This window comes from Trachurus trachurus (genome assembly GCF_905171665.1).
Source record: "Trachurus trachurus genome assembly, chromosome: 11".
Taxonomy (NCBI): domain Eukaryota; kingdom Metazoa; phylum Chordata; class Actinopteri; order Carangiformes; family Carangidae; genus Trachurus; species Trachurus trachurus.
The window spans coordinates 29,383,535-29,407,058 of record NC_139904.1 but is presented as its reverse complement, the minus strand read 5'-3'; the positions used below and the strand labels follow the sequence as shown (position 1 = coordinate 29,407,058).

General features: G+C 41.5%; 1 protein-coding gene across 1 annotated transcript in view; it reads right to left on the bottom strand.

Moving 5' to 3' along the window:
* Positions 1–23,524, bottom strand: part of ptprua (protein tyrosine phosphatase receptor type Ua) — a gene marked incomplete at both ends in the record, with an annotated part of 281,098 nt that overhangs the window by 13,469 nt on the left and 244,105 nt on the right. Inside the window, 6 exons of the mRNA XM_083981670.1 lie at positions 7,749–8,063; positions 10,722–10,871; positions 13,220–13,355; positions 16,206–16,360; positions 18,528–18,644; positions 21,138–21,235. Of these exons, the coding sequence (XP_083837796.1) occupies positions 7,749–8,063; positions 10,722–10,871; positions 13,220–13,355; positions 16,206–16,360; positions 18,528–18,644; positions 21,138–21,235 (971 nt within the window). The remainder of the gene's footprint in view (positions 1–7,748; positions 8,064–10,721; positions 10,872–13,219; positions 13,356–16,205; positions 16,361–18,527; positions 18,645–21,137; positions 21,236–23,524) is intronic.

Here is a 23,524-nt window from a genome sequence, read left to right as displayed (position 1 = left end):
AGAGGAGAGAAGAGGGGAGGAGAGGAGAGGAGGAGAAGGAGGGGGAGATAGAGAGAGACAGAGAGACAGAGAGAGAGAGAGAAGAGGAGGTAACAGGTCATTAGTCCACACTTGCTTGAGGCAGGACAAACCACTGTGTCAGCAGCCAGTGACGGTGAAGGCCAGTAACAAGACACCAGAGTATTGACAGCGCAGACAATTAACTTAAATGACAATGATTATCAGCAAATAGCAACCGTAAATTAAACAAGTGGAAAAAAAAAAAAAAAAACACCTGCTTGTTGCTTAAAACAATCCCTCACATAAGCTGTGGTCACCTAGGCTGAATTATTTATGACTGGAAATCATTACCATTAGCACATTGTAAATTAATGAGCTAGGAGAGGAAGTCAGCTGAGAGGTGGGCATCTACAAAAGCCAAGGTCGTCCATCACTACTGCTTCAGAGATGGGCTGTTGGGGGGGAGGGGGCAAAAAAAACCAAGAGAAATAATAAAAAACAAAATCACAGTGGAGGAGTGTTGATGTGCCAGTGTGTTCTGTGGAGGAACCCCTGGAGTAGGAAGCGATAATGGCATTTCACATTGACAGGAGGGTATTTACAGGTGACATTGGGCAGGAGGGGAGATAAATATTTATGTATGTAGAAAGCAGATTGGCAGCCCCCCCCCCCCCAAAAAAAAAAAAAGAAAAGAAAAAAATGTGTGTATGTGTGTGCTCAAGGGATGAACTGCTAATCCACTGACAGTGGCAGACAAGGAGAGAGAAGCAGAGAGTGACAGAGGGAGAGGGACAGGTTGGCGCTGACAGGCACGGTGGAAACGCCGAGCAGGAATCTGACATGACGCGCTGACAGGGCGGCGATAGGAAGATGCCAGAACAAACCCACGCATGAGCAAACATGGAGGGAAATGATAAGAACGTGTTAACGCCATGACAGCACCCCCGTGCAAATGAAATGGCACCTAGGGACCGAGGGCTTCGCGCCGCGGCAGACAGAGCACCGGCTGGAGAGACCAAGACCATGTGTTGACCCGCTCTCACTGTGCTGAGAGCCAGGGATGGAAATGGCTGACATGCTGTTACTACGGGAAATCATCATCTCTATACTGTACAGTGCCTATAGAAAGTCATCATGCCCTGCAACCATGAACATGTGTTCCCGGTTTACTGTTCCGTCCACAAGCAACCGTGATTTTGCAACACTGAAACCGTGGTCTTTTGAAACCGGGGTCCAGAGTGAAGTTTTCGGCCCAGTTGGGTTTCAGCGGTTGCGTGTGCATATGACAACTGCGACTATTTCCATTGTTTACTTCAGGGCTGATCGCATGCTGATGTAAATAGTGCCCGTCCGTAGAGGTTGTTATGGTTGTTACGGAGAAATAAACCCATGACAGGATGTATGGAACCTTGACGGAAAGCGGAGGGGTTTATTTACCTCCACTCAAGTCATTTATCTAACATCACAAACTGAAACATAAGGTAAATATCCTGCATAGTTTCTCTTTATCTTTGCTCCTCTGATCAGAGCGGCGTCCCTAGCAACAGTCTGTTATAATTGACGCCGGTCAATATACAGAAATAACAGGTTGTAGAACGCAGAGCAGCATTCAAGAGCCGTGTAATAACCAGAGTTAATGTTAGCATGCTAAAATGGACAGGACAAAGTTGGTGTTGTTTATTAGCATGCTGTCAGCTGTATTTGGTTGTTATACAGTTGTTCATCTACAGAGGCGTCTGGATGAACAGTAAAGGAGACTTTACAGTTGCATGTGGAGTATTTTTATTACACCACTCGTGTGGACGCGGAACTTTATTTAACAAAACTTCAGTTTCAAAAATACCCGTGTTTGTGTATTTATGTACATATATAAGGCCTGAGTCTTGTTTTAGCTATTCAAAAAGAACAAACAAAGAAACAAACAAAAAAACACCTGGATTGATGTCGAAAAACAAATTATGGAAACAGTCCAAATTTAGGGGCTGCCATGTCAACCGTTGGTCAATGGGAAGGTCTAGCTTTTGGGAGAATTTCCTGACATCATAACGTTAAACATTTGAAAGTGCTGGCTTTTTTTTGTATAGTATATATTTTTTGGCTTTTCACACCTTTACTAGATAGAACAGTATTGTATTGAGAGAGATAGGAATCGGGGAGGCAGAGAGAGGGGGAATGGCATGCAGGAAAGGGCCGCCCGCTGCAGGATTCGAACCGGGGCCTCCTGCAGCGAGGACCGCGGCCTCTATACAAAAAGGTAAAAGTGATGGCTTCTTTAACACTTCTAACGGCTCCTCAGCTCCTCCCCTCGGGCTGCCATGGCTACAGCGCAGTGCTGCCTCCACATTCCGATACGGCGGAAATACTGCGCGCAAAGAATCTTGGCATATGGGAGCCCATGGAAGATAGGTGCGGTGTGTCCTCCTACTGTAGAACAGGCAAGAGACGGCCGGATTTGTCGGCTTCATTTGGAGGAGCCATCTAATTGGGACAGGCCTCGTCACCACGCTGTGATGTAATTAGCCTTGAATTGCGTCCTCCAAAGGACGAACTGAGACACGGCATAAGATTGAACAATTTGGACCGAATTCCAAGCGCCATGTTTGGTGAAACCCAAACACAGCATGCCATCCATAATACACCATCCCTTCTGTGAAGCATGGTGGTGACAGCATTATGTTGTGGGGGTGTTTCTCTTCAGTTGGTCAGGATTGAAGGGAAAACTGATGCTGCAAAGTCGCCCAAATGCTAGAGGAAAACCTGCATCCCTCTGCTAGACAGCTGAAGATAGGCAGGTCATTCACCTTCCAACATGACGATCCTGAACATACCGCCAAAATAACAATGCAGTGGTTTAAATCCAATAGATAGTCTGTGGATGTACTTGAAGAGAGAAGTATGTCACCACTCAGAAATTGAGTGAACTCAAACACTCAAACAATTCTGCAAAGTAGAATGGGTAAATATTCCTCAATCTAGGTGCAATGTGAATCACGACGGGTCAAAAGAGACTGATTGCTGTGATTGAAGCAAAGGGTGGCAAAGTATAACGTCAGAGGACTGATGACTTTTCTAACTCTGTTATTCTAGTTTTCACTCAACATTTTTTTTTCATTAGTTTGATGTCGTAAAGGTCGTATGTAAAATAAACCTGGAAAAAGTTTAATTTAATGGGTTTTGATTCCAGCCTTTATGATAAATATTCTTGCTATTTTAAAGGGGGTATGATGGTTTCCTAAAGGCACGGTATGAATCATATAGGGGTTATACATCTGCATTGATTTTTTCATCAAAAGTGAACTGACTGGTAGACTGACAGTGGACAGTATCAGCAGATAATAAGTGAACATAGGGCTACATCCGGCTTATCTAATGTGACGATTCTCTGCTTTCTATCACTGTAGTTTGTGTAAGTAAGCAGAAGACGTGTGGATGAGGACTTTCATCTTCATAAATTGTTATTTTACACTTCATAAAACTCAAACTGATGAATCAAAAATGAAAATAACCATTAGCTGCAGACTTGGTGTTTCTCCATACAAACAATCCAAAGTGTGCACATTGCAGAAGGACCGAGAACATGGTGAACACGTCTCTACAGTCTATTTGTATGCAGCACTCGTTCTTGCATTGTTCATACTGTTTAACCAGCTATCACACTTGCCATGCAAAAAAAGTTTCGAATGTACGAGTGAGTCTCTGTCTTTTTAGGCAGTGGAGAGGACTCAAGAAGTCAAGGAGAGCTACTCACAGTCAGCGATGTGCGATGTGCAGGAGGAGCTGTGAAAACACTCTGAGATTTTGATGGCAGTCGTTTAACTGCCACCCGCCCCGGACACTAGAAAAATGTGGTTTTTCAGTAAATCACTATCTTGGAATATCTCAGCAGCTGGAAACCGGTTGTTCGTCAAAGCAAAGACGCCGCTCCGATCCCAGTTCGTTTGCCAGTTCATTAAATGCTAATTATATAATCAACTGCAATAAATGGTGATTCCATGGTCATAAGTGGATCATCCAGGGAAATCGCTGTCCCTGTATGCATCTTTACAGTATGTATATGTGCTGTTTTCATCAGGAAGCATGAAAAGAGATTCTGTGCATGCTCCACCTAGTGCTTTGTTCCAGTGGTGACTTTTACCTTTTTTTGACATTTGTTGCAATAAGAAAACCTTAAGGCCCACATCAGGCTGGGTTTGTAGTATTTCATTCTTGTTCAAGCTAGGATCAAAGTGTATTTTACCTTCAACACGGCTCTGGGAGAGCTCCTTGTCTTTGAGAATATCAACATCTACAAGGCGATTTCTAGGGGAGCGGGAGCTGCTCTTTGCAGGAGAGTTTTCTGGCTAAGTGGACAAGACTAAAGAGAGAGGAGAAAGCTCTCTGGTAACAAAGCATTTTTCACTATACTTTTTCTTTGGTCTTAAACTTTACCTCTTTGCCATTTACAGTGGAAACTGTCCTGACACTTCACATTTTCTATATTGTCTTTATGTAGGTTCTATGTCCTGGACAGTTTTCAGGAGGTAGAAGCAGCCAGTGTCTGAAATCACCTTAGCTCAACATCTAACTAAACTAAAACCCCTTGTGATTCCACATTATTTGAAGAATCAGTCTTGAATAAACAGGTTTTAGATACATGATTCCACACTGCTCTTGGACAATTTATTGTCTGAAGTAAGAGGGCAGAAAGAGCCCAACCTCTGCTGTTACAGTATATCTCTGTTATCCAAGTGTATGTAAATGCACAGCGTGGCACTACTCAAAATCCAGCTGTGATGTGTTTTAATGTCGCTCATGGTGAAACTGAAGTGACACGATGATGGTAAGTTAGAACACTATGAGATTTAAAATGAAATGCCTTCCACTTCAAAGCAATTTCATCTCCAGCTGGTTTATTACCAAGGCTGGAGCAACAACACCGGCTCCTGTGCCCAACGTAGACTTCACTGGCACTTAAATATCTGAACCTGGTGTTCAGGAATGTACCTTACAGACAATAGAAGCATCATGCGCTCTTGCTAGCTACACTCTGATGAAATGAAATGAAGCGAACACAGAGGTGCTGAAAACTGCAAGTCTTCAAACGGCCACTTGAGTCTGACTGCAGCAGTGAGTCAGTCTCCATAGACTCCCATGGTAAAACACATGTTTACAGCCTGCTAGAGTTATGTAGTAGTATAGTTAACTGAGTGTGTATAGCCTCAGTGTCAAGTGGAGGAGTAGGTGCTTATCACAAAGTCTCAGCTCTTGTGTTTGCCTAACCTCGGATTAGCCAGGAATTAGATGGAGTCAGGCAATGAAGAAGCTCACTCAAGACCACTCATCAGGAAAATATGGCATGGCATAAAAGTTGGCAAGAATACGCCCAGATTTATTCACTAACCCTCTCCCGTCAGCAAAGTGACGGTGGCCTCCGAGGATAAAAAAACGTGTTTACCACGACTGGGACGACTGGGAGTATTTCAGGAGCATGGAGCAATGAGGTGAATATCTAAACCAGTTTACAATATGTCTGCTGTTTCCTCCTCCTTCTTCTTTATTGGTTTATTTATGAATGCAAAACTCACTAAACCTGCTCTCTGACTGGCTGGATTTTCTGTTCAGGACCCTTGCTATATAAAAGAAGAATTATAAGGCTACGAAAACCAAACTAATTTTATTTTATAGTGATTATACACTGCGATTTGCCGGGGGGGGTGGTGGGGATTTTGGGTCTGGTCTGTCTCCAGGTTTCAGCAAATAAAAGCCGGTCTCAATTAGAAACAGGGTCTGTTTTCTACAAGTTCTAGTGAATGAACAAAACCTCTCAAAGTGCTTAATTCCTGCTACAGTTCTCAAAGACCCGTCCCGGTCCGATCCGCTGTTGCGACCAGACTCACGTGCATTAATTTTCGTCCAGCAAAAAAAGAGAAAGAAAAGACCCGACCCGAGTTATTAAATGTTTTCTTGACCCGATGCATCCGGTCGAGTTGTTCGGCCCCTTGAGAATTATTATGATTATATGATTTCCCATCTTTACTGAGCTGATTTGTTTGAAATTTAATAAAAGCCTGTCTATTAACATATCGTGGGATGATGTCGATGTGACTGTATTGGCTATAGTTCAAAACCGGTCTGTGTGTTGTAGCGTCGACACAGTTTACAATAAAAAAACTATGAGAAGGACACAAGTGCTGCTGGCCTTTCTTCTTTTTACTGTATTGGCTATGAACTACAGGTCCACAACCTGGAGATGCCCCCCCCCCCCCCCCGCCGCAAACTATCCCCCCCTCTGTTTTTTTCACAAATCGCACACCGCTTATACAAATATATTCATGGGTAGTAGATTCAGATTTTGTCAATAAACCTTGATAATTATTACGCACTGGACCTTTAAATGCTTTTTCACAAAAATAAAAAAGTCAGTCACCTGTGGAACAGACAATCCTGTAAAAACACCATCCAATCATTTTGAATGCCAGGTTCAAGTTAATTGGAACACGATGTATCAATGTGTCAATTGGAATGTGATGTGTCAATAAAGCTGCCATCTTCACCATGTTGACCAGTGTTTTGCTGTTTGTGAGTGTGAAAATAAATGTCCCCATGGGACAATAAAGACATTCCATTCTATTCTATCTTTGTCTCTCCCTCCGTCGTCTGTGTGTACTGCTCTTCGTGCTCTAATCGCGTGCACAAGTCATCAACAAGTGACGCCACAGAAATGACAACGGTGATGTAGCTCTAAGCTGGATGTTGGATGGTTTATGTCGGGTGTTTTCTTTCATGTGAATGAGCCATGAGAAAAGGCTGGAGGAAAGTTAGCGACGCTGCACAGCATCGCTAACTTTCAAAATGTGACCTGTTAGACCTGTTTCTCCAGGATCTCCAACCCTACCTTTAAGTGTGGATGTATTCCACTGATTCTAAATGCAGGATGTGTTAGAAATATTTTAAAACAATTGCGTGTAAAGGAGGGAAACGTCAAAGTTTAATGAAGCATCTAGCAACGCGCAGGATACACTGGTGTGACCCCATGCTAAGCTCATCAGCTGGCAGAGTGGGGGGGTGTGGGTGTCGTGACACTTTGAGATTCAAGCACTGGAAACGTGGAAATAAACGATACTGACTGACAACAGCTCTGCTCTACAAAGACAGAGTGCAGTATCTGTAAAAATGCCAAACTGAGAAAAACAGCTTTTTGTGTTTTTCATTGTCAGGTTTAAACATCAAATTATGAATAAGTCTATAATTGATTAGATAAAGGTGGACTGAATTAAATGTGTTTTGTAGTTTGTCTTTCTGACCATTTTTGACCGTTTTATGGCATATTTTGTGACTAATATTGACAGTTTTATGGCAGATACTGCACTCTGGCTTGGTTTTACTCCAATGGAATTAAAGAGTAAAGTATAGAATGTAGGGAGTACAGTTTGCCTTGGTTTACAGTGCTTTCTTGGATGGACAGCAAAATAAAAAGCCCAATATCTCTGGACATTTTAGCAGTACCAATATCAAATTCTACCAGACCGAAGAGAATTATGCCACACTTTTGATTGGTCAAAAAAAAGAAAAAAGAAAAAATGCAGATACGGCCTTTGTAGTGCAGAGCAGCCCTTTCTACCATTAGTGAGAAAATGTTGCTTTAATAAACTGTGTTGTTCACCATAGTTTTGTACTTTTTTTTGTAGTTTTTTCAATTAGTAGATCAGGCACTGTTACCATATAAAAAAGCTTTGTTTTTGCACCAGTATCCCCTTCTCTCATCTTACCCAGGCAGAGTTGGACTGGTTGAGCTGGTTGAGCATCACCACCGAGGTGCAGCCGTAGTCGTAGACCAGCCTCCAGAAGTCGGTGGTGGTGCCGGGCAGAGGGTGCGGCGTCACCACGAAGGCGGCGGGCCGGAGGAAGCTGTCGGCCAGCGCGGCGTTGATGTAGTTGTTGCTCTCTCCCTCCGTGGTGATGAGGAAGGCCAGGGAGCGGTCCGGCGGCAGGACGTCCATGCTCCGGTTTTTCTCGCGGTTCCTGGGCATCAGGGAGACGCTGCACTCCTCCACATCCAGGTGGGGGGTCACTGAGTTCAGCGTCTGAGGGAGGAGGAGGAGGAGGAGGAGGAGGAGGAGGAGGAGGAGCGGGGAAGAGAAGAAGACAAGAGCGTGCAGAGAAGATAATTAGAAAGGTTGGCGCCAGTGTGTGAGAATGTGTTGAGATGCAGAGATAAAATGAAAGAGTGAGAATTCAGATTATGATAAGAGGAGACAGAGGCAGCGGAACAGAAATGGGATCAAAGACGGATGGACAGAGGCAATGGAAATACTCTCTGCTCAAACAGCCCTGACTGTCAATACTTGACAAGCTCAACTATCTCCAATCATCTCTGGGAAACTTAAAACATATTTATTATCAGTCAAAATCCCCACCAGGCCTTAATGGATAAAAACACATTTAGTGCAATCTCATACATTATGAATAAGCACATTATGAAGCAAAGGAAATTGAAATGAACTTATTATCTAACTCTGCTCATATTGTGAATGAGTCCCCACAGGTTCAGTTCCGAATGAGGAGAGCGTTCCGGCTCGGAGCGGGAATATTGCCTCCGGGCAACAAGTTGCACTTTGAGAGGCATTTCTGATTGGTCGGCTCATGTGGAACGAGGTTACCGTGCAGCGGGTAGAGAGAAGAGATTCTAATGATTCTGCCAATCAATAAACACATTATTATAACTGCTATTAACTGGACGTGGCATTAACATTACATAAAATACGTGGTGTTGTTTGCAATCTAAAACATTTATACTGAGCCTGGTCGCCGTGTCAAATGTGTAATAATTAGATAAGCAGCTTCAGCGTTGGTGGCTGTCGCTGTAATGTCAGCATTCATAGTTTTCTCATTAAACACCTACAGCACAGTGTGTTTTGCAGGGTAAATGTGAAATTGGAAGGCAGTCATGAGACTGTTGTGTGAGGCTGATACTCATGTCATTGATAAAGTCACGTAGCGGCAAGGTGTGGACAAATTACAGTGAGAAAGCTGCAGCGCAGTCATAGACAGTCTTGTGTTTGACTTGATCCCCCATAATGATTTTCATGATCTGCAGCCTTTAAAAAAAGATTTACTGTAAAGCGAAAATAACAAGCAGTAATTAGACTGAAACTGGAATATGTTACTGTTAAAGTTCAGATGTGGGAATGTAATATCAACTGTGAAATTATGTTTAGTATTTCAAGTGTGATTATAGATGAGTGTGGGCATCGCAGAGAAACTCACTGCAAATACTCGCAGTCCGATGTAAAGGAAGATAATTAGATGTGAACACTTTTGTTTACTTGAAAGTAAGTAAAATCGTTGCCATTAAAGGAAATGGTTTTCACTTAAAGGTAGAGTCAGTAGGTTTGTTTGGTGCAGTTTTTAAACACAACATTCAAACTGGGCGTCTCCTCGCCACTTACCACGCCCCCCTGCCCCTGACAGCAGTTGCCAGGACTGACCCATGTTCAACTGATGTTCACACAGAACCCTTCTCCACCGTGGCCTCCAAGTGGAGAAAGGTTCCTGTATAAAGGAGACATATTACGCCCCTTTTCCACAGCCTGTTCAGAACGGCTGGCTTCAGTGTCTGTCCCTTTAAATTCAAATGAACCACTGCTTGTCCCGCCCCTTCTACTGGTACCAGGTAGGTAGGGGTGGTATTATGCAAATGTGAAAAATAGTTGCATCATTGGCAGACAACTGAGGGAACAGCTTATTGTAGAAATATGACTTTTTTAAGGCTCTTTAGGTGTTTGTCTTGCCTTCTGGCCTCCAAAATGTGAGAATTGACAAAAAAATCTGTAGTTTTCAGGCTCTATAGGTTGAAATCAATGTGGTTTTATGAGCTGTTGCCTCAGTTGTCTTCTAGTGATGTAACTAGGATTTGAATTTGCATAACCCCACCCCTAACTGGTACCAGTAGAAGGGGTGGGGCAAACAGTGGTTCATTTGCATTTAAAGGGACAGGCACTGAAACCAGCCATTCTGAACAGGGCTGTTTAGAGAGGATGAAAAGAGCTGTGATGTTTGATCCTTGGGGGATTTTGACCAAAGCATGTCACAGACATGTCTTTAAGACACCACTATTTTAATTTGTAGAAAATGTGAATGATATGTCTCCTTTAATAACGTCCTGAAGTGAAATCACTTGAAAACACTAACCCACTGTATCAGTAAAGCTGGTGTTAGCTCTGCTGATTTATTGTACAAAAACAAATAATGGCATGATATTCCTCTTTAAATAGGCCTTTGGTCTGTTGATTTTCTGTTAAATTTTTCTAAATAGCTGCAGCTAAACGACTCGATTTCAACACGTACATCACATTCACACTCAACATTTATTCCCAAAGCTAATCAGAACCCGGTGTTTCCTTTCTTTAGTGAATTTTCCAAAAACTTCAAAGCTTGAGAACTTTTATTCTGAAATTCTTCAACCAGATGTGTCAAGGGGTCTATTCTTTGCTTGACAGGCCACTTACAAAGTAATCATGATGTGTGCATAATGTACGTATAACATCTAACTGTGGCCTCAGTGCCAAATGTGAACAGTGATAAATTATACTCTAATTATGTTCTTGCCCCCCATTGAATGGACTAGAAAAAAACAGCCCAAGGCTATAAAACTTCCTTGCGAACCCCTGAAATAGATGCTCTTACAAACTAAGATAGAAAATGCATGTACACGCGCGCGTGTGTGTGTGTGTGTGTGTTACCTGAAACTCCTCTCTGAGTTGTGAGGTGTTGCTCTGAGAGTCAACCTTCAGCATCTCTTTATAGATGAGACCGAACTCATTAACAGGGATGGCGGTCTCTCCGCACAGACAGGCCTCCAGGATAGCATCATGGATGAACACATACTGCTCCTAAAACACCAGAGCAAAAAAAAAAATACATAAAAAAAAAGTCACAAAGAAATCCCCTCGCTGCACGTTTACGAGCCTCCTGACTGTTAATTGCCCACTTGTGAAGAACAATGCAAAAAATTTAATTACTGCCGTTGAATGTTGACTAATAGTCATAACTGTCAAACAGTCTTCACACTGCCAGGCCCACTCTCTGGCATTATTCCCCCAGCAGGAAAATGTCTGTAAACGGGGTAAGGAAAGTGCAGAAAGCAGACATCAGAGGAGCCAAACACTGCCCACACACTATGTATATGAATAACATCATGAGCTGTGCAATTAAAAAGGGAACCGAGAAATTTGTTTTGACAATCAACCAAACAAAAGATTAAAGAGTGGAGGATGCATTCAAAATCATACAGGCGCAAAAAAAAAAAATGTCCCTCTTCCAACTTGTTTATCATTTCTAATGCATCCTGTAATCACAGCAATATGTATTCAACTGGTAGGCCGGCTCCAGCTGAAAGGTGGAAAGGGAGATAAATACCATTGTTTTGGGTATTTGCATTACTGTCTCCACTTGTAGACGTGTTAATAAGAGAATCTTTTTCAACTTTTAATAGCTGTGTTTACTCCAGTAATTAAGGTCTTTCTCTGGTTTGTTTGTTTGGGATGTTTGGGAGCGCACAGTCAGCACTCGGATGTCTTAGCGTCTTTATTTACACAATTAAAACCAGTATCTTTCTGCATGAAAAGTTAATGACGCTTTGCCTTTTACATACAACACTTGACTGTACAATCCTGTAGTTTTATGACTTGTTTGAAGGTGAATGATTTAATATAAATTGCCTTTATCAATGAGTAATGCATGCTAATTAAATTAAATGACTTTAAACCATAAAGAATGTACCATTAAATCATTTGGCTTTCATTGGACAGACGCATTATAGTGGCTAAAGTAACATTCAACTATCCTTAACTTGTGTAAGATGTATAACATGCTAGTATGCTAGCATGCAGGTACATTAGCGGTTTACAGATAATTTGCTGTTTCATGTTTTACACATTTAATACTCAACCCGACCCTGATTATTACTCATAGTAATGCTGCATTAGCATCAAAACAAACTAAATAAAAAATGATAATGCATAGCCTAAGAAAAAAAGTGGAAAGGTCAGGGGAAAGGTGCCCACTTTAGTATTCTTTCAGGGGGGCCAGGGGCCCCAGAATTCCTAGCAACGGCCCTGGTTGCAGCTCATACAGAGACAGAAAAAATAGACTTTTATCCAGTTAAAAGTTCTTTGTAGGGGCTTTAACTACTCAAATTCTTAAAACTCAAACCTGCATCATCCATTTTCTTAATAGTGACAACGAAGCTAATCATTATATCATCTAATGTGCAGTGAGAAACCCATATAGTACTGTCAGCTGACACTAAGGGCAGCTCTTTAACCCATCTTTAGGTCTTTCACGCCCCATAACCTCCGCTCTTAACAACATGTTTCCAGCTGCAGAAGGCTTTGGAGAAGCTCCGTTGAACACACAGTATGCTACACACACATCCAGCACCATGGCATGTGGCAAGCAGACAGATGTTGAAGGCCGCTAAAGTTAAAGCTCGTTATTTTAGTGTTCTGGCCCACAAACTCTGCTCTAATCAAATACTCAGTTCAAGCTGGGTGAGCAGATGTTTTTTTTTTGGAAAAAGAAAAAAACGGATAAGTTTGATTGATATTGATGATCACTGTATGCTACAGAGCCAATTTTACTTTCATGAGGAGCTGGTGGAGACCAAAACAATGCTAAAAGAACAGTTTTAGCATATATTACATTTCCAAGGTGACCAGACACAACTCCACCTGCATACTAATGTTACTGCCTGTCTGCCTGTCTTGTAAATAGATGTTTTTTTTTTTTTGTGGAGCTGGGTGATATAACAAATATATCTGATATATCACAACTTGTTCCATGTGGGATGCAGTGTGTGATTTATTTAACACTGAGCTTAAATTGTTATATAAATGTTTATATAATATTGGGATTCTTGCTGAGTGCACTATTACTGTCGCTTGACTCTCTGTTTTCATTAAGTGTCAAATTTATCTTGAATGTAATTTACCCTCTCTTTGAAATACAAAAAAAAAAAAACTTCTATTAGAAAGTAACAGCACAGCTCTTCAAGCAGTGGTGGCCGTGGGAGTGTTCTTTTTTTTTTTACTAACCTGAAAAGAATAAACTGTCTGACAGTCACCTTTAGTAATGGTCAAATATAAAAGTGTCCTTCATCCTGTGGGGATCAAACCAGACTCTCTCTCTGTTCAAAGTTGAACTTGGCCTCTCTCTGGTGCACCGCCGCACTCCCACTCACTTCAGTCTGGATCATGTTGATGCGTCGTGAACACAGGGTCTTGACGCAGTTGTAGATGTCCACCACTCCTTCACACTCGGCCATATCCAGCATGACATCCAGCACAATGTAGCAGCCGGTCCTGCCCGCCCCCATACTGGTGCAAAAAAGAGGATAAAGGAGAAAGGATTGACAAGCCTGAATACATCACTGAAATGAAAAAATAAAAAGTAAAAAAGCCTCAGCAGGGAGCTTTTAGTAATGATGAAGTTACTCTTCCCAAAGTCAAGTATAATAATGGGCTTTGTTCTGGTAAGAAAATAAAAGGAATAAAGTGACCATTGTGCTCTGGCAGCATACAAAAAAGGGAAATCTAAGCTGAAGTTTGAAAGTTAAAAACCTTTTAGTTGCAGTGCGCCGAGACATTTATAAAGACCGTATATCAAGTCCTACGTCTTTCATGTCAGGGTCTAACGCTGCTGTAAAGGTAGGTGTGTGGGTTCCTGTGAATGCCTCGGCACACATCAGATAAGGGTTTGTTCCTTTAAAGCCCATTTGAGTTCTTTACACTGGGATGTTTTATGCCTCTAGAACACATCTGTCTTCATAGATTTTTAACTGTTTTCTTCAACAAAAAGACAAAAACACCTCCCTGTGTATCAGCGTTGCTAAACAAGCACATCATTTATGATAAGATGCAGCAGGATACAGTAGCTAGGAGCTTTTTAATCAGAATTAAAATAAGGCCCACAGCCAGAATGAAAACTAAAGATAAGGAACAGATCTCAGCATCTGGGCCAAGTTCCACTTGGATGTTTACCCATGCTCATGCTCCATTGAGTCACAATGCAGATTATTTCTGACAGTGTCTCTACATGCTGTACAATAATAATTCATTAGCTGACTTGGTTGCATGTTGTGCACATTTCAATGAGGATTGAAACACAGTAAGGCTCCAGAGAAAGCTGCCAATCACACCCCGGTGCAGACTTGAGATTTTCACACTGCGTGCCCAATTTAGATTCGTAGCAGATCCAGTTTGTATGCATGTATGTTGTAGTTTGATCTTTTTGATAGTCTGAACAGACAAAAAACATATGAGATTTGATCTTTACAAATCTTCAATATGAACAAGGCCTATAAGAGATCCAAACTATCCACATTTGACGTCTTTGGTTTGGTTACAACAAACTCCGCCTGTTTGTCCAGAAGTCCGTTGTGGACAAGACCAGTTTTAAAGGAGAAATATTCTGTCCCTTTTCCACAAATTAAAATAGTTCCCAGGTGTCTTAAAGACATGTCTGTTAGATGCTTTGGTCAAAATCCCCCAAGGATCAAACATCACAGCTCTTTTCATCCTTTAAAACAGCCCTGTTCAGAACGTGCCTGTCCCTTTAAATGCAAATTAATAAACCACTGCTTGCCCTGCCAGGTAGGGGTGGGGTTATGTAAATTTGAAAACTAGTTACATCATTGGAAGACAACTGAGGGAACAGCTCATAAAACCACATGCATTTCAACCTAGGGAGCCTGAAAATTACAGATGTTTTTGTCAATTCTCACATTTTGGAGGCCAGAAGGCAAAACAAACACCTAAATATGTAAAGAGCCTTCAAAAAGTGTTATTTTCATAATATGTCCCCTTTAAAACAGAGTCTTAGTCTACTTCAAGCATGGTGTGAAAGCAAACAAACCGACCACTGGGTTTGTCTTTTTCCTGCTTTATTTCTGTAATTTTTATTTTGGAAAACAGCACAAATGCACAGGAGAGCTGTAGACAGATCACCAGGGGTTTAACAATGCAGCTCGTATGTTTTCAACTGGAAAAAAGAAACCCCAAAAAACCTTTGATTTAGGAAGGTCCTCCCCAGTGCCAACTGATATATCTCTGTAATGAGAGTATAATTCAGTGCACTTGTGGGGTAATATTTTTAAAATCTCCAGACTTAAAGGTCCCTCAAGACTTTGCTCTCTCTCTCTCAGCGTATGCCTCAATTCTGCTGCATTTTTATTTCTCTCTCAGGAGATGCTACTGTATTTAGCCACTCGCTGGGTGCTAAAGCAGTTGGAGTCTTTGTTTGTGTGCTGCAGCTCCGTTCCTTGTCCGCCACCTCTCTACTCTACACAGCGTATCTTTCAAGTCTGTGGTAGTTTCATTTCACTTGTGATTAACGTCTTTTCTGCTGTTTGCCAAATCCTTTTCTCTTTTTTTTTCATGTCTGTGGAGGGTTAGCCATCACCTCTGACTGGGTAGCGTTTATCTCTGCATGTACTGTATGGCACAGATGGCAGCTCACAGGCCTTTCACACTGGCACCATGCTGGAAGGTTGTTGCAACCGTAGATGTGGTGGTTTTTAAATCTTAAAATAGATCTGTATCCACTTATAAACTGGCCAAGACTCCATTTTTTTTCTTTTTTTCTCTTTAGACTAGGAATTAGAATAAGACCTGTGATAATTATTGTTATTATGATCATATGGCAGATTCCATCTCAGACGAGCCAATTTCCAAATATATATATTACTCAAATCTTACATAATGAAAGGAAACAAACCTGGCTTACTGTATGCACACACTTACAGTTGAGTGAATATTAAATCTGTGAGCAAAGGCTTTGTTTGTCATTTTAACTTTATTGTCAAGCAGCCAGAACAGATAATAAAAGTCCTTTCCAGGAATCAAAATCGCAACTTTCTCTGTTTTTGTGAATCTGTTGCTTATTTATGTGTGAACTCTCCTGCTGGAGAGTCTTGGTCTATTTTTTGTTTTTCACACTCTTCTGCTCTCCACTTTCACATATACAAGAGGCTCAAAGTTATTTCAGGAAATGCATAGAAGCACAAACTCAAGCAGAAATAAACAGGCTGAATTAACTGTGCTGAAAAAGTGTTAAAGATTCAAGACTTTAAAGTAAGATAAAGAACGTCTGAGACTGTGTATTTTTAAAACCCTTATGTCTGTTAGCTGTGGAGCTCATTACGAGGCTGGGGGTGGGGGACGGTTTACCTGCAGTGGACCACCACGGGCCCGGCATCGGGAGGCGTGGAAGCTTTGACCCGGCGCAGGAACGCCAGCAGGCCGGTGGCGTGGTACGGCACGCCGTGCTCGGGCCAGGAGGTGAAGTGGAACTGACACACCTCGTGTTTAGCGGGGTAACCTCTCTGCAAGAAACAGTCAGGTGGGTTGGATGAGGTGCTGTTATTATAAGAACGGAGCATGCAAATAGAAACCAATTAAACCTGCAGCTGAATGAGAAACATGGACTGACTGTCGTTAAGTTTACTGAACATTATACACCGACCAGGCATAACAACATGAGCACTGACAGGTGAAGTGAATAACACTTCATCGTGGCTCCTGTTAGTGGGTGGGATGTATTAGGCAGCAGGTGAACATGTTGTCCTCAAAGTTGATGTGTTAGAAGCAGGAAACATGTGCAGGATTTGATCCAGTTTGACAAGGACGACTGGGTCTCTCATGTGAAGAGTCAAAGTCACACTCAAAGTCATTGTATTGGTCTCCCGTGGGAGAGATTTGTCTTGGACAAAGGGCAATGCTTCTACAAAACAGCTTCATGAAGTGCTAAAAACATACAGGAAGTCGGTGAAAAGCTGCAGCTCTTGTGAGCTGTTCCCGCTCTACAGTGGTCAGGATCAGTGAGGGGAAAAACAGCGTTAAAAATAACGGCTCTAACTTTTTCAGTAACAAGTAGTTACTGTTTCCCCCGTTATAACCTTGTTACTGACAATAAAATGTGCCGTGACTTGACTCAAGAAGTCCCGCCACAAAATAATACACCTGTTTAAGTGTACGTTATGTAGTCTCCACGTTTTTTTTAGTTCATCAACTGGTTGAAAAAAAGGCGCTTATCTGGAACTAACCAACTCACTCAGTATTCTGTGCGGAGGAATACTGAGTGAGTTGGTTAGTTCCAGATAGAATACTGACTGATAATTTACAAAGATCTAGTCAACAAGAAAAACTTTTAAAGAACTTCAAGCAAGTATAACTGTATATAATATACATCTCCTCTGTGGTTGTTAAATTTGTGTTTGTATGTATGTATGTGTATATGTCAAATAAAAAATCTGTTAAAAAAACTGTGGTTAGGAGGTGAGTCCAAGTTATTTGACATATTTGAGCATTTAAAACAGAATACTTACATTTCCTGGTTATTATATAATGTAGTTACTTATTCAGTTACCTTTTGGGGAACGCAACTAGCAACTGTAACTAATTACATTTTAAAGGTAACATGCCCAACATTGGTCAGGATCTATCAAAAGTGTCCAATGAAGGGACAGTGGTGAAGCGGCTGCAGGCTCATTGATGAGTTTTAAATGAAACTTAAGACTTAAAAAAATAAACTCCCAGTCTTGTCATCACTGACTTCCTAATAGGGTTGCAAAATTCCGTGAATTTTCAAAGTTGTAAACGTTCCATTGGAATTAACGGGAATATATGGGAATTAACAGGAATATATGGGAATAAATGGGAATAAACCCGAAATTTACAAAATTGAAGGTTGGCCCTTTTACTCAACATTCATGTTTTTGTTGTTCAGTAAAATAATTGATTGTTCATACAAGAATTTAAACTTGATAAAGTTCTACTCACAAATAAATCTGTTGAAATGTCATGTTTTTTTTAAATTGTATCATTTTGCATGGATGTCTGCTTATGGCAAAACAAAATTTACATTTATGTTTGGATATGATACAGTTTGTTTAAATTACCCCCAATTTCCAATTAATTCCCATAAATTCCCAATAATTCCTATATATTCCCATAATTCCCATGGGAAGTTTCCAATTTGGAATATTTCCAAAATTCCCCAGCTTAACTTCCCATGGAAAGTTTCTGGAAATTTAACAGAAATTTACTGGAAATTTTCCGCCCCTTTGCAACCCTACTTCCTAATAATGAACTGTATTTTACTGCTTATGTTTGAAGTCAGGACTCTTTATGCTTTATGTTCTATGATTTGTCTATCTCTGGTACAATGCATCAAATGGCAACATTTAAATGCTCAATATTATATGGTCCATGTTGCTCAGACTGCTGATAGAAAGCTGTCAGAACACACAGTGCAGAGCAGTTTGTTGTGTATTCAGCAGGGACCTAAAGGGACCAACACTACACTATATTAGACAGGTGGTCATGATGTGATGACTGATGGTTGAAACCTTCTGCCGTGTTAGAGAGCGTCGGCTTCAGCTGGGTGTCCTGTACCTAATAAAGTGGCGGCTGTTTTGGCAGGACGTATATAGAGCCAGAGAAGCTATAGTGAGAGGGTTGAGATAAATATAATATCAGAGTGTGACTCACCCGCTCCATGGCGAAGGTGCGCACGGTGTACTCAGCCAGTGTTTCTGTCTTCAGTAGTGTTATCTTAATGTCACCATAGAGCTCAGTGTCATCAGGCCAATACTTACAGCACTTCATCTGGACAAACAACAGACAGCTTCAGGTTAGAAAGGCTCACACACACACAAACACAAACACAAACACACATATATATATAGCTGACTCATTCTAACACTAGAACACAATCCTTTTCACCTCTTGGCACTGAGATTTCCACAAGCAAACACATTGCGATGCTGTAATCCTCTTGTGACCTTTGCCAAATAATTGGACTTTACTCCAGTTTTCCAATCATCTCCATCTCCAACATTTGAGACAGAGACATGGTGACACTGAGTTAAGATAAGACATGTTTAGATATGATTTTAAAAGGCCATTTTGGAAGTAGAACTCTGCAGTTAGATGATGGTGTTATTTTCTCTCCTCCGACCCTTCGCGGTTTAAGTTTCTAAGAGAATGGCTGTTTTTATTTTTCTGTTGATGCAGTGTGTTTTCTGTTGCGTCTACATTTTCCTCCGCCGCCGGCTGCACGGTGTCGACACTTTCCACTACTCCAGGCTGCACGCGCGTTTTACTGATCCAGAAGAGCGACGTTTCTCACACTTTCAAAGAGAGATGATGGTTGCACTGTAAAACGCTAAAAGGTCAGTCGTAATTACACTGGGTGGTTGCATATTTCTACTTTTTTCGCCTGGAAAATGACTTAATTTGTGACAGAGGCTGAAGTTTATTTGGCTGCGCTGCTCATCTGCTATTTGACTTCATCCACAAAATGAAATGGCATTTGCATTTTTTTGTTTATCAGTTGTTTTTAGAATGCAAACAGCCCTGAAACTGATGCTGTCGGATGGAGAAGTCTGGTTAAGGGTTACCATAGCAATTGCAACCCATAAAGTTGTTTTCCTCGTGTTAAAGATTAAAAAAAAAAGATATAGCAGAGGCAGAAATGTTCTTATTTTCATGGACTTTGGAAAACATGTTCCAGTAGTTGGTGTTATCCACTGTTTGTAAGTTCTAGTCTATATCAGGGGTGTTAAAGGATAATTGCCGTTTTTTTACAATCTGGACTTAACTTTGGTGTCATTACAAGTCGTTCCGACGAAATTAGATCCAGCCAAGAGCCGCGTATATCCATATAATGCGAGTCTACAGGGCAGCAGAATGCAGCCTCTAAATAACACATTATCTGCCACCAAACTTGTTCATTTCACCAATATTTTGTTATGATATGCTATGTGCTATTCCCCTATGAGTCCGGGGATAGCTGTTATCAACATCCGGGGTCTGTAGGTTGACCTACTGACCTCTGACCAAAGTCAGTCAAAGTGCTTCCTGAACTGACTCCAGATTTTTAAAGTATTAGCCACGATCGGGTTCATGGAGATCTTGTAATTGGGAGCACATCACTGACCATAACAAAAAGTTGGATGATATTATCTCCATTTCGGCCCATTGAGGTAAGTACAGACTTGGAGTTCCAAGAAAGAAGTTTAGCAATATTACATGCCCAATAATAGGCTACTGACGGAATTTATTTTCGCCTCACTCCCGAGTCCATGACAAGCAGATAGACACCATCCTTTCGCCTGTGCGTGCAGTAACAAGGGAGATAGAGCCCGTATAGCCTGTAATTACCTTAGCTCAAACGCTGGAAGTGCATAGGTAGTGTTAGCCGAATTTGTCCGAACAAAATTGTAAACAGCTGGTATTTAGACAAATTAAGGACACACTGCTGATCTAAACGGCTACTTTCTCACCTATAAATGTTTGAAATGTTGATAAAGTGATATATTTACAGAGTTCAGAGCTAAAATGAAATCAGCTTCTTACTGCTGATTTCGGCTGGTAGGAGGCAGGCTAACACTTCCTATACACTTCCAGCATTTGAGCTAAGCTAATTAGGGGCGATGCGGCTCTATCTCCCTTGTTACTGCACGCACAGTCGAAAGGATGGTGTCTATCTGCTGGTCATGGACTCAGGAGTGAGGCAAGACACGAAAAAAAAAAATGTTGGCGTATCCCTTTAACCCTAACAGTTATTTATGAATTAGGATTGTTTTTTCCATAGCTATGAATTGTTTTACAAGATGAGTCCATCTTAGATCATATCAAATATCATGTAACATTTTTGTTTTGGAAGATTGAATACCGTTTACCATACCAATTTACACATAGAAAGAATCTACAGTGTCTAGATTCTTACAAAGGTTACATGTGTTGCATGATGCTTATCACACACATGGCGAACACTGCATCACTTGTCGGCCGAATTCAGCAGAGGCAGGAATAGCAAATAGAAAAGAGGCCAGAAGATTCCTCCATGGGCCTTCACACACATCAAAGCTCTGACCTTGGTGTGCAGCCACCAAAGCCATGAGGTGATCACTCATGATCAGACAGCGGGAAGCCATTTCCTCCCACGACACGGAGCACGGCAGCTCTTCTGATGTATAGGAAATGATAAAGGAAGCTCCAGAAATACATCCCCCCCCCCCCCCCCCTCCATCCATCTTCACAGGAGGAGGAGGGGGCTGGAGAGGTCACAGGACAAAGGGAAGAGGAAAAACCTACCCTGCCCACTTCCACCAGCTTGGTGATCATGACAATACTGAAGCAGTTCTCCTGCCAAACCATCCTCCAGAAGTCGTAGATCATCTCCTGCTTGGGGCCTGCGGAGGAGGAGAGGAGGGGAGGAGGAGGAGAAGGAGGGGGGTGGATACAGTAGAAGTACAGGTGGAGAAGAGAAAGGAAGTAAAAAAGTGAGAAGAGAAGGTGGGAGAGGAGAAAAAGAGGAGGGGAAGGAGAGATGAGCCATAAGTCAGAGAGAATAGCGGCAATAACCATCAATGTAGAGGCACTATGTAATCCATGCCAGGGAATAGAGTAACAATGTGCCATTCATGAACTATTGCCCGCTCTGTGTTCTCCTAATACTACTGAGAAATGTCATTTCAATACACCCACAAATCCTGCAGCTATTGTGCAAACAAGCTCATGGATTGGCTTTCTCAGCCCCCCGGTGGCTGACACAAATCACAGCCCCCTGAAGAAGATGACACTTTCATTGATTTCATTACACACTGTGGTGTTGATAATATCACCAGGTCCTCCTTCATCCTGCATCCTCCTCCTCCTCCTCCTACGCTGCACCTCTGTTTGTGACCACCATGTCTATTCATTCCTACCCACACACACACTGTGTTTAATAGGAATATGATGGTGTCTCATGTAAATGACCTGGTGACTTTTCTGAAGAGCTGGTCGTGCCTCGTCGTTCCTCTGTGGGCCGGCACAGCGGTGTGTGATTTAACCCTTTACTACACCGGCCTTCTGTTGGATAATAACAGTGTTTATCTCAGGTGGAGGAGACTCCCATATGAAATCAATGCTAAAATCAATCAAGTCAGTCATATATACACTTTCTATGTTCTTTTATATGAACAAATGTTACAAATCAATAACAATAGTGAACATGTTCAACTGACAAGTGGTAACTGTGCATCTGAAGCCTGACGTAGCTTCACTTTACACTCATTTATTCATTATCCTGTTTTTGAACAAGAATAAAAAAAGAAATTAATTAAAAAAAATTAAAGCAGAAGTAAGCGATCCGGTGGTTTTGGCTAACTTCTTGTCAGCAGATGGAGTTAGCAGTCCCCGCCCTCGTACCTACGTCACCACATTCACGCGCATCCCTTGGCTGCACACACAGAGAGGACTGCCCCTTTATGCCGTTCTCTCTCCTCATTGGATAAAGGTTGTAGGATACAAGGAAAGTTTTCTCCTCGGCTTACAGCAGAGCAGAGTGACTGACAGACCCGTGTTTCAGACCAAACACTCTATGTAAGTGATTGCTGTCGGAAGATAGAACTATTTAAGACTTATATTAACACAAACATTCCACTTACTTCTGCTTTAATTCGTGAAAAGGAATAGGATGAAGCAGAAGCTTATCTTGTCCTATACCTACATAAATAATAATGTGTCAAGATGATTTCCAGAAAGCAAATATAAATATTTTTAATTAGAAGAAATGCAGCATTTTTGCCATAATTGTAAAAAAAAAAACAATATCCACATGTTTACTCAGCGCTACATGCTGATGGATGTCACTTTGACTGAGATACTCTTCTGATAACAATGAAATGGAAGTGTCAAAATGAAGTTTGCACATCAGAGCAGCAATGTTCACTTCATGGACATTACTTTGACTTTGACTGAGATATTCTGCTTGTGTCTTATACTAAATTACTAAAGATAATATCAGAGCCTTATTATGACCCCTGAAGGAGAGCACCTGGAACATTACTGTAAGTGTTCCACTCCTCTGCTCATATCATATGTACGAGCGGGAAAATCAGTCCTCAGCATGCGGATCCATTTGCTTGAACAACCACGGCTACTTCTACACTGCTCCCGCTAAAGAACTGACCTGGACTGACAGTTGGACAGACTGCCTCCATCTTCCAATCAACTGTCAGAAGAAGGAGTGACACCAACCTTGTCCTTTCAAGTTCACAGTGCGGTCTGAGACGTGTGATTGAGTTTTCTTTTTAGTTATATAACCTTTACAGGAAGGCCAACAAAAGAAGCCTTGCTGTATTCCACCCACATAGAGACCGAGGTATGTTTGAAGGTCTGACTGGGAAAAGAATAGATTGTATGTTTGAAATAATCTTTTTTAAGGCTGAAAAAAATAACATATTTTCCCCTCAGAAATACACAATTAAATCTGGGTCGCAGCAACTCTTGTTTTCCACTGCCTTTACTTCCACAATTGCCTTATTAATGAGAGGAATCAAGAGGTATGTATCTGACTAAACGCTCCGGGGCAAAGAGCCACAGAGGTCGACCAATGCAGAAGGAGGTGGAGGAGAAATAACCTCACTTGCATGTTACAAAAAAACAAAACAAACAAGATATATGCAAAGCCTGGCAGCCGCATGTCTGTTCATGAC